The 12,337-nt window shown below is 46.6% G+C and overlaps 1 protein-coding gene across 1 annotated transcript; it reads right to left on the bottom strand.

Annotated features, from left to right (window-relative positions):
- Positions 1 to 3,078: 3,078 nt before the first annotated feature.
- ZNF304 (zinc finger protein 304) lies at positions 3,079 to 12,108 on the bottom strand. Its single transcript, XM_054464537.2, has 3 exons — positions 11,263 to 12,108; positions 9,110 to 9,236; positions 3,079 to 6,941 (listed from the first exon to the last, which is right to left on the bottom strand). The coding sequence occupies exons 1-3, from the start codon at positions 11,293 to 11,295 to the stop codon at positions 5,122 to 5,124; spliced, it is 1,980 nt and encodes a 659-aa protein (XP_054320512.1). The 5' UTR covers positions 11,296 to 12,108; the 3' UTR covers positions 3,079 to 5,121.
- Positions 12,109 to 12,337: the final 229 nt, after the last annotated feature.

Below are 12,337 nucleotides of genomic sequence, written 5' to 3'. Positions count from 1 at the left end.
TGGCTGGGAATTTGCACAAAAGATGACAGGAGATATAGACGTAGATTGAAAGGGTGACGCTGTGCCTCTGGATCCAAAAGAAAACATCATTACTGTCTGTAGAGTCAGTGATTGTGTTCCTACCAAGAGTGCAATGCTTTTATTCTAATACTTATTACTTCATGTCTGAAATATTTTACATTTATTTTAAAAGTCTCAATCCTATCTGAAAATGAGAGTGACTGATACATGCCATTTCCTGACAGGACATTTTGTGCCATTCCATAGTTGGAGTATATGTACATAGGGAATGTATTATCCCCAATAAAAACTGTGAACTTTCATGATCTTATCTCCTTCCTGAGAAGTGAGTTATCGTTTTACAGGGAGTTGAAATTATCTGTGAAAATACTTGTGAAATGAAAATTACAGAAATCTATTAATAATAATTGTTAGGTTTTGAAGGGAAGGCGAGGGTTAAAGAAAGGCAGAGTTGGCAGCTCTACAGCAATGCAAGTTTTATGTCCGGCACAAGACCTGTGATGGGGAGAACTACCTTAGTGCCAGAACCCACCACTGCTTACAGGCTGGGGCAATTATATGCCTGGGTGAAAGGGGTCGGGGTCGGGGGGAGGGGGCGCGGCGGGAGGGTATGGCTTCCTGCCCAGGAGGATGGTGGGTTTTTTTTGTTTGTTTGTTTTTTGAGGAGTCTCGCTCTTGTCGCCCAGGCTTGAGTGCAATGGCGTAATCTCGGCCCACTGCAACCTCAGCCTCCCGGAGTTCAAGCGATTCTTCTGCTTCACCCTCCTGAGTAGCTGGCTTTACAGGCGCGTGCCACCACGCCCGGCCAATTTTTTTTGTATTTTTAGTAGCGACAGGATTTCACCATGTTGGTCAGGCCAGTCCGGAACTCCTGACCTCAGGTGATCCGCCCGCCTCGGCCTCCCGAATTGCTGGGATTACAGGCGTGAGCCACTGCACCCGGCCAAAGGATGTGCGTAAGATGTTCCTGAGGCAGTTTGGCCTTTTTTCCGGCAGGATGTGATAGTGACCTCCCTTGGACCTTTTCCCAGCAGGATGTGATAAGAAAGTCAGGCAGTTGGGCAGGATGTTTCTCAAGGCCCTCAGTCCGTGGAATGCTTCACTCTGACCAAGGTCTGTGAAATAGCAGGGGGCTTACAGGATGGTGCAATTTGGACTAACAATGATTATGTTGTTATTTCAAAAATAGTGGCAGAAATAGTCCTACAGAAATCTCTCTGTGACATGTGAAGGGGGAAAAAAGCAAGGTTACAGTAGAGTTTGAGCAAGAGTCTGAGAAGTCAAAGAATGAAGTTGAGAATGGCTGTGCTGGAACCTTGGACACATTATGCTTCTGTCTCCTATATGTATTTTTTTCATACTTGAAAACATCGCTTATTAACTGTTTGGACGGATAAGTAGAGACAACAAATGGAAACACTTGTCAAAAAATAAAAATGAAGACCGGGTGCGGTGGCTCACGCCTGTAATCCCAGCAATTTGGGAGGCCGAGGTGGGCGGATCACGAGGTCAGTTCAAGACCGGCCTGGCCAACATAGTGAAACCCTGTCTCTACTAAAAATACAAAAATTAGCTGGGCATGGTGGCGGGTGCCTGTAATCCCAGCTACTACTCGGGAGGCTGAGGCAGGAGAATCGCTTGAACCCAGGAGGCGGAAGTTGCAGTGAGCAGAGATCGCACCACTGCACTCCAGCCTGGGTGACAGTGCAAGACTCCGTCTCAAAAAATAAAAACAAAAATGAGTAGGGAATCTGTGTGATAATGTGTATTTACTGCTTTACAAAATGTTCAATGAGCACATATGAACTGGGTTTCAGGTCAATGGTAGGTACATGGGACACACTGGGAATAGGGCTGCCAGCTGCTGTGTGTATACAGGACTGTTATGTGTTTCCTTAGATTCTGTATTTGTCTTTTTGGTATTCATAAATCACAGGTTCAAGCTAACAGCCAAAGTTGTTAACTTCTCTGTCTGCAAGCCACTTACTCAGATGTGTGTGAAACTCATATAAAAAAACCCCAGCCAGGCTGGGCGCGGTGACTCACACCTGTAATCCCAGCACCTTGGGAAGCCAAGGCAGACAGATCACCTGAGGTCAGGAGTTCGAGACCAGCCTGGCCAACATGGTGAAACCCCATTTCCGCTAAAATACAAAAATTAGCTGGGCATGGTGATGGGTGCGCCTGTAGTCCCAGCTACTTGGGAGGCTAAGGTGAGAGAATCGCTTGAACCCGGGAGGTGGAGGTTGCAGTGAGCAGAGATCATGCCACTGTACTCCAGCCTGGGCGACAGAGCAAGACTCCATTTCAAAACAAAACAAAACAAAACAAAACAACCCTGCCTTTAAAAAAGATACTCATTGTGTGTTATTAGGGAATTGCAAATTAAAGCAACAATGGCATACCACAACACACCTATTTGAATGGCATTTTAAAATCCAAAATACTGAAAATGCCAAATGCTGATTAGGATGAGATGCAAGAGGAATGTTCATTCATTGTTAGTTGGATGCAAAAATGGTACAGCCACAGCCCGTTGCAGTGGCTCAACCCCGTTATCCCAGCACTTTGGAAGGCCGAGGAGGGTGATCACTTGAGGTCAGGAGTTTGAGACCAGCCTGGCCAACATGGTAAAAACCCGTGCCTACTAAAGTAGGTGGAGGTTGCAGTGAACCAAGATCATGCCACTGCACTCCAGCCTGGGCGACACAGCGAGACTCTGTCTCAAAAAATATATACAAATAAAATAAATAAAATAAAATAAAATAAAATAAATAAAATAAAATAAAATAAAATAAAAAAATAAAATGTACAGCTGCTTTGGAAGACAGCTTGGCAGTTTCTTACAAGACTAAACATACTATATGACAGAGAAAATTGTACTCCTTGGCCCGTATCCAAATGAGTTGAAAACATCTCCACAGAAAAACTATACAAATATGTAGTAGGTTTACTCATAACTGCCAAAACTTGAAAGCAACCGTCCTTCAATAAGTAAATGGATAAAGAAACTGAAACTGAGGTATATTTATAGAATGGAATATCATTCAGCCATAATTTGCACACAAATCTTCAGAGGTTTATTTGTAATAGCCAAAAACTGAAAGTTACCCAAACATCCATAACAATTAAGTTGACAAAGAAGAAAAATTGTGGTATACAATGAAATACTACTCAGCAATACAAATGAGCAAACAATTGATTCATGCAACAAGATAATGGATTAACCTTAAAATAGTTATGTTTACTGAAAAAGCCAGAGCCCCACCCCCTAAAAAGTACACACCATATGGTTTCATTTATAAAATTATAGAAAATGCTTGCTGTTGCTTGTGAATTGTGGAAAACAAGATGAGGAAAGATTGAGGATTATAAAGGGACAATCTTTTGTTGTGTTGGATATCTTGACTGTGGTGGTTTCATAGGTGTGTACACATGCTGAAACATAGCACATTTTACACTTTACATATTTGCAGTTTATTGCATGTTAATCATACCTCCATAAAGCTGTTAAATAAATGTTCCTCATTAAAATCTATATATACTGTTCCACTAGGAAAGTTAGATCTGTCAACTACTTTGGCTCTACCATATTCTTCTCCCTATAATTTAGGAGAGTGAGCCCTGCCTCAATGTTGGTAAAAATTGGTAAGCAATGAAGTCCGCATCCACCTCAGTCACTAGGAATGCTGGCTGTGTCAGAGAAGACCCATCCCTGGATCTCTCAGTTCTGTCACTGCTGAGGTTCCTGTCTGTGCAGGTCAACTGCCCAGGGAGACACAGGAATCCACAAACATTTAGATTATTTCCTCTGACAGCGGCCTTGGCCACAGGAGATACAGATGTCTGAAGGTCCTGAGAATTTCTATGCGCTCCCATCCCACACCATCATAACTGCACCGAGATTTGTGGATATCCCTCTAGAATGTTCGAAACTCCTTGTGTTTGCCACAGTCATCCCCACTCCATTATCTCAGTGTTTCTGTAGCAATCATGATTTTCACAATGCCCTATAGAGGTCTTACAGTCAATGTTACTTGCCTATGGGATTCTGGATATCAGGAACTTGATCCTGTACAGGTACAGAAGACAGCAATCCCGCAACAGTGCTGGGGAGTACGTGACAGTTAAGGGACCCAACTTATGTTGCTTCCAGAAGCACAGGAGATTTTCACACCAACTATGCCCTCCTCACTGGGCTCACAGGAAATCCTGGCAGCCAGGCCACAAAGTTAGGCACAAATTTTTTTTCAGTCTTTCCTAGCAAGCCTAGGGCAATGGTGTAAATTAGGTCGAACTAGACTGAGAACTGTTTTCTGCCATCCTTTGGTCCCCTCTGAGGCACATAAAGGTGGTGCCCACAAAAGGTGCTACTCCCTTCATGACAGAACACAATTCTTTTCTCAATCCACTCTACACAGTAACAAAATCCCCAAGAGTAAAGACTGCCACAATAGGCCTTTATCACTGTATAAACCAGAGCAGCATGGGACAAGCAGTTCCAAATTTGGGCGATTTGGCAGTAAGACAAGTAAGTCACAGCTATCACGTTTACAGTTAACATTGTCCATGAAGATGGAAAATCGTGTCAGGAAATCCCAGCAGACCCTAGCTCAGGTCCTTTTGGTGAGAGCTAGATCACGTTTGCTCAGAACCTAATCATGAGGGAAAAGATGAGGACCCTCGATGGTAGGGGGTGAAGTGGGGTGGGGGAAGTCCTTGAAAATATTCATGATTACCTGTAGGGAACAGGAAAGAAAGCACAGAAGTCTGCCTTCCCTGAGCAAAATGGAGTGATTGACACACACAGCTGGTAGCAATAAGATGGCTTCCGCCACAGGCACTGACAGTGATATAATTCCATCAAGAGCTCTAGACAGTTACAAAGTGCAACATGCCTCATGAAAGCCTCCCACATATGTGGTGCTTATCAGGAATCTCCCCAGGGTGGAATGAATATACAGTGCTCATCTGCTAGCTGATGGTTCTCTCACAAAGGGCACTCACAGAGCATTGCTGTGGTGTGAGTCCTATGAGGATGAACAAGATGAAATATTTTCTGCATTCATAAGGCCTTTCTCTTGTGTGAATTTTCTGGTGTTAAACAAGTTTAAGAGATGCAGCTAAAGGGTCACCAAAACTGTTGCACTCATGAGCTCTTTCTCCAGTGTGAGCTTTCTGGTGACGAACAAGATGGGAGCTTCTGCTGTAGGCTTTCCCACATTCACTGCATATGTAAGGCTTTTCTCCAGTGTGAACCCTTTGGTGCAGAATGAGGCCAGAGTTGCGGCTAAAGAATTTCCCACATTCACTGCACTCATAAGGTCTTGCTCCAGTGTGAACTTTCTTGTGTTGAACAAGGTGGGAGCTACTAATGTAAGCCTTCCCACATTCACTGCACACATAAGGCCTTGCTCCTGTGTGAACTCTCTGGTGCAGAATGAGGCTGGAGTTGTGGCTAAAGCATTTCCCACATTCATTGCACTCATAAGGCTTTGCTCCAGTGTGAATTCTCTGGTGTACAATAAGGTTGGAGCTATGGCTAAAGAATTTGCCACATTCACCACACTCATAAGGCCTTTCTCCAGTGTGGATTTTTTGGTGTTGAACAAGTGTGTCTTTACGGCTGAAGGCCTTCCCACATTCACTGCACTCATAAGGCCTTGCTCCAGTGTGAATTATCTGGTGCTGAACAAGTGTGTCTTTGCAGCCAAAGGCCTTCCCACATTTGCTGCACACGTAGGACCTTGCTCCTGTGTGTACTCTCCGATGTTTAATGAGGCTAGAGTTATGGCTAAAGAATTTTCCACATTCTATGCATTCATAAGGCCTTGCCCCGGTATGAATTCTCCAGTGCTCAATAAGGTGGGAGCTTTGGCTAAAGAATTTTCCACATTCACTGCACTCATAAGGCCTTTCTCCAGTATGAAATCTCTGGTGCTGAACAAGTGTGTCTTTACGGCTAAAGGCTTTCCCACATTCGTTGCACTTATAAGGCCTTTCTCCTGTGTGAATTCTCTGGTGCTGAACAAGGTGGGAGCTTCTGCTGTAGGCTTTTCCACATTCACTGCAGTCATAGGATCTTTCTCCAGTGTGAACTCTCTGATGCTGAACAAGTGTGTCCTTGCGGCTGAAGGCCTTCCCACATTCGCTGCATGTATAATGTCTTTTTCCAGTGTGAAATTTCTGGTGCATTTTTAGGTGGTGCAAGTGAATGAAGGCTTTTCCACACTCCTTACACACATGAGATGTTTCTCCACTGTGGATTTTTCTGTGATTAATAAGAGCTGATTTCTCCTTGAACACATTTCCACATGGTAGGCATCTAAAGGGTCTCACCTCAGCATGAATCATCTGGCTGTCAAGAAAAGTAAAGGTGTCCAGGAAGGCTTTCCCTTCATCACTGCAACTGAAAAGCATCTGTCCATCATAGTCTCGTTGGTGTTGCCTGAGACTGGAGCTGTGTGGGAAAGACTCCATGCATTCAGTCCTTCTGCATGGACTCACCCTGTTGTAAGTGGTCTGGTGCTGGAAAAGGCCAGAGCTATCTGGTAAGTCCATCCCTTCCTCCCTGCATGTAAAGGATCTCCCTAACATGCGGACTGTACAGCTCTTCACAAATGAGGCCCCTCCATCATCCCCTCTGAAGCAATTCTCTCCATTATGTTGCTTCTGGTGCTGGTAAAAGTTTGCACTGAATGAGAATCTTCTCCTACACAGCCCATGTGTGCATAGTTTCTGTGTAAGGTGTGATCCCTGGTGTTCAGCCAGGTGCAAAATGTCTTTCAAGAGTGGGTCACACATCTCACATGGGTGTGCTTTCTGGAAAAGACCTGACTCAGCAGTCCTGACCTGTGACACTCCTTCTACAGAAACGCTCTGCTCAGAAGGTGCCTCATTTTCTGCTTCACACCAAAAACCTGAAAGCAAAAAAGTGCTGGTGAAGTGCATGCTGACTTTGGTGGGAGGCAGCAGCCCCATCACAAATGTGTGTCTAACACCAGTGCGAGTCCACTGGCTTGTTGGCAGGACAAGAGGGCCAGGATCAGTGTAAAGAAGGGCTGGTTGTCAGTATAGGGCCTCACAGAATGGAGGAACCTTGACTATGAGGTAAAGACCTAAAAACAATGGCATACAGGATAGGGAGTAGAGGTGAAGCCTCTACCTGTTTCCTCTGCAAGAGAGTTTCAGCAGGGCCTTGGCTGCTGGTGTCAGGTGAGCTCTGTGCAGATGGGTATGTCCATGCCCACGAAAATCTGACTCCAAATAAGTAGCTCATTCTCACGGACTATTTAATGTGCACAACTCATGACACATTAAAGTAAGCTAGTGTTGAAGAGAGCACTTGAAACATGGAGGCCAGAAAAGTGGGAAAACACCCAAAGGATGGAAGACAGGTGAGAAATGACAAATGGAAAAAGTGCCAAGAATGAGGAAAGTAAAGTAGATGTGAAGAATCACTATGGGCCTTGGCAACAAAACACTGACAAACACAAAACAAGTTGAAGGTTCGATTTGAACCCAACCATAACAGACACCCTCTTCCAGCTCCCATTCAGCAGGGCCATGCCCTCTGTAGGTCTCCTTTACTGTGGCTGCAGTGATGTGTGCCCTGTCAGGCACCCAAGGCTTTCTGCCCCCTCCAACTGCGCCACTGCATGGGACTGGGAAAATGAAAGCTGTAACGCAAACAAAGGGCAGGTGAGTGGCGCAGGTAGACCCACTCCACAGAGAAAATAGAATGTTTAGAAAAAATACTCTCCAAGGCGGATGTACCAGGACAGCCCTGTAATCACCACAAGAAGTGATTGAGTCAGCTCCTGAAATTCCTGGCACAGTCAGGCCCCAGGAAATGTCAGCCAGAGGATGAGGGCAGAACCTAGGACAAAGAAGTGTAAAGATCATGACACGGACTCAGGCAGTGAGCACCTGAGCTGTGCAGAATCTGCTTAGCAGACTGAAAAACTCCTGAATCCTAACCTTTTCCTGCAAAGCTCTAGGGCAACAGATGTTCAGATTACCCAGTGAAGGCAGAAACACTGAACACAGCCAGCCCTAGAACCCATAGCACCTACTCTGGGAAACAAAGAAGGGAAGGAGAAGAGTCATGAATTTGGATGGACAGAAAGAGTGGCCTATGGGGAAGAGAGGAAGACTCAAACCCCGCCAAGGACACCGGAGTGGGTGTAAAGGCCTGTGGAACACAGCCTCTGAGATGGTCCCAATGACCCCTACCTCTTGGTACTCTTGCCCCTGTGTAAGCCTCCTCACTTGATTGTAAGCTGGATGGACTTACTTATTTCCAAGGAAAAGAATATGGCAAAAATAATGAAATGACACTTTCAAGATTAGGTTACAATCCTGGGCTTCCATCTTGAACATTATTTTGGTCACTTGCTCAAAGAGAAGTTAGCTTCCGTGTTATAAGCTACACTACAGAAAGGCCACCTGAGGGAGGACTTTGGCCAACAGCCAGCAAGGAACAATGCTCACAGTCCAACAAGCCACAAGAAACTAAATCTTGCAAAAAGCAATGTGAGTGAGCTTGTAAGTGGATTCTTCTCAGGTAAGACCACAACACTGGCTGAGAGCTTAATTAAAACTTCATGAGAGCCAAAAGCACCTGCATAAGAAGGTGTGATCAGGCTGGGCACCCTGGCTCAAGCCTGTAATCCCAGCACTTTGGGAGGCCAAGGAGGAAGGATCGCTTGAGGTCAGGAGCTCTAGACCAGCCTGGGCAACGTAGCAAGACCTTATCTCTACAAAAAGTAAAATAGCTGGGCGTGGTGGCATGCATCTATAGTCCCAGCTACTCAGGAGGCTGAGGTGGGGGGATCACTTGAGCCCAAGAATTTGAGGCTGCAATGAACCATGATCACAACACTGCACTGGAGCCTGGGTGACAGAGTGAGACTCTGTCAAAAAAAAAAAAAAAAAAAAAACCCTCAAAATAATAAACAACAAAAAATGCTCTAACCAGATTCCCAATGCACTGAAACTGGAGAGATAATTAATTTTTATTGTTTGAAGTTACTAAGCTTTGGGATAATTTGCCATGTAGCATTAGATAACTAAAACACAGACTTACCTAGTGTAGCCACAAGTGCAAAGTTCTCCAGCATCACATCACGGTACAGGAATCTCTGTGCCTCCTCAAGGAGTTCCCACTCCTCCCGAGAGAAGTACACGAACACATCCTCGAAGGTCACACAACTCTGCCATGATGAGTACAGCTGAGTCCACAAGTCAGCATCTCTCCCCAGAACGCCCTCCTCCCGTCTACACACTCACACACCCACCCTCTAGTCCCTCACCTCCCCAGCCTCCCAACTAAGAGGAGATAACAGACCTTGGCACCACTAGTGTCTGCTCTCTCCTCATGTCTCTCTCACCACTGTGTCCAGCCCAGAGCAGAACCAGGCAAGTGTGCAGACAGATGCTGTCTCAACTCTGGGTCTGGCATGAAGGGTCCCCAATACTCGCCTACCAACCAGTTCTCCTGGTGTTGTCCAGACGATGCCTCTAAACACAACCAAACTTCAGCTCCATCTTCTCCCATGAGCTGCCAATACTAGAGTCTTAAGGCCATCAGTTCACACTCCTCCCAACGCGCACATTACTCTGTGGACTACACCTTCCTCACATCTGAGATCCCCACCGCCACTGGCCCATGCCATATGCACCTCTATGACATCCCTCATCCCCCATGCCACTCTGCATGCAGCGTCCAGGAAGTGCTCGCGTCTTCACACTATGCACCACTGCCGCCCAAGTGCCTAAGCAACAGACCCAGTTTTCTCTCAGTCTCCAGTTTCAACTTTCTTACTGAATAACAGCATTACCACCATGACTTGAAGATACCCCATCCCACTCCACACACTGGCCACCATTTTTTTCAAGTTCTTCAACAGAACCCTTCCCCAGAACTAAAAACCTGTGTGTTTTCTTGAGGCCTTAACTAAGATGTCAACTGAGACCTCTTAACCTAAACATGACCAAAGCCTAACTCCTGATATAACAACTAAAAATCATACCTGCTGCCAACTTCTCTATCTCAGTTGACGACATTTCCATAATTTTACCAGCTACAGCAAAAACAAACCAACCTTAGGGTCATCCACGACTCTCCTCTCATTCACCCTTCGCATCAAAAAATCCAATCACCCTACTTTAAAAAACAGAACATTTACCAACTTCTCTCACCTCCACAGCCACACCTCTAGACCAGACACCATCAACACTACTGCAGTAGCTGCTCCTTCATGCTCACAGTCTGTTCTCAACCTGAAAGCCAGAGAGAGCGTGTTAAAATCTGAGTGAGATCATCTCCCTCCTCTGCTCCAAATCTCCCACGACTTTTACCACACTCAGGACACCTCGGCCAGCCATTCCTGCCTAACTCCTTCCTCTGATACCTGTTTCCAACAAAGGTAATTAAGACCTGAGATTCCCTGAGCGCTCCCAACTCAATCCTACAAGCATTTGAGCGTACCTGTTCCTAGGTCTGATATACTTTTCCAGTACTCATCCCATTGGTCGCCAGGTGGGGACTTCTCCACATAACTCCAAACAACTCATGGCCTGGATTCAGGACACTAAGCTAGAAATGACCTCCATTCACTGCCCCCTGTCTCAAGTGAAGAGAGTCATGTGAAGAATCCCAGGATATCATCACTATGTCTCATCAGAGAATCTGGTCAGCCTTACTTATAAAATACATACAAAACCCAAAACCCATACATTCTCTAACCTCTGCTGCCACCACTCTGGCCCACACCATCAACGCTCACCTCGACTATTTCAGTAGACTTCATCTTGATCTCCCGGTCTACCCTATAATCCCCAGTCTACCCACTCTGCAGCCAGAGGGAGCCTTTTAAGAACTGCGTCAGAGGACCTCCCTTCTCTGTACCAAACCTTGCATGACTCCCAGCACCCTTAGAAGAGAGGACCAGCTCCTCAGGCGGCCATTCCAGGCCTACCTCTGACCCCCTAGTCCCTGTTCTCAGCAGGCACAGAGAGTTCCCGGAACTCTCCAAACTCATTCTCCTCTCCATACATGCATTTGTACGAACTGTCCCTGCGCCTTCGAGTCCGTTCCACACCTTATGCCATTGATAAGGGGAGCGGAACCCCTCCACATAATGCGACAGAGTGACCACCCTGAAGTGCGCGATGAGAGCGAACATCCCAGGACACACCAACCAGGCCGGGGTGCGCTTTAGGGATGCCCCTACTCACCTGAACCCGGTCCATCAGCACCGCCGCTGCCATGAGAAGCGGATGAACTTCGGATGCCCTCAGGGCTCAGCCGAAACCCCACGCCTCCACCGCGCTGGACGCCCTCGGGCTGAGTGTAGCACTCCAAGTCTCAGTCAACCCGGTGTAAAAACGCTCACAAGACTAAGGCGGCTGCCTCCGGGGGAGACAAGGACAAGAGGACGTGTGTGGAGGCCTCGGTAACAGCCCAGCCCCGGCAGACACCTCGGCGAGAGGCCGCCTGTCCCACGACACGGGTCATGGATTGTAACAAAAGCGCGGAGGAAGGTCCTGCAGTCTTCACTGTCTTTCTTTGCTAGGTTCCGCGAGAGCCGAGTAGAAAGCCGACCCGATCTCTAGAACTCAGCCTTCACAACCAGAATGCACGGACCGGGCATAGGAAAAATACGTCACAACGGCGACGCCAGAAGTCTCGCCCCTGCAGCCCAGAGCAGCCGGAAACGCCCAGTTTCTGGGCTGTCATTGGCTGCACGCCGGCTAACAGTGAGCTGGTCACAGATTTCTGGGTAATGTAGTTTGTACCCTGCATCCAACCAGGCAACGAGCGCCTTTCGGGTTCTCCCGGATGTCCGCCAAGAGGCGTCGCGCAGGGAGCGGGAGGAAAGACTGGGAAAACGGTGTCTGGGAGGCTACAGCTGCTTTTAAAGGGTATGCACCCTGATTTCCATGGCCACCTGGGACAATGCCACGCCACTGAAGTCGCCAGCAAGGGACCCATTCTTCAATCCTCCTGCTTCTGAGGCCCTGGGAAACCTGCTTCACCTCTCTCAGATTTGAGGATTGAAACGTATTAATAAATTGAACAATGCCTGTATTTCGTTTGTGGGCCTTTTTGTAAAACATTGAATGTCCTTCTAATTTTTCTAACATATAAAGAAAAGAGATGTAATTAGCTACCTTTCTGCTGGCTGTACAGGAAGCATGGTGCCGGTATCTGCTTCTGGTGAGGCCACAGGGAACTTTTATTCATGGCGAAAAGCGAAGGAGGAACTTACATGTAACGACGAAAACATGAGCCTCTTCTAATTCATTGATT

The sequence above is a fragment of the Pongo pygmaeus genome, chromosome 20 (assembly GCF_028885625.2).
Source record: "Pongo pygmaeus isolate AG05252 chromosome 20, NHGRI_mPonPyg2-v2.0_pri, whole genome shotgun sequence".
Classification (NCBI taxonomy): Eukaryota; Metazoa; Chordata; class Mammalia; order Primates; family Hominidae; genus Pongo; species Pongo pygmaeus.
Note: the sequence above shows the minus strand (reverse complement) of the source record. Positions and strands in the feature narration are given on the sequence as shown.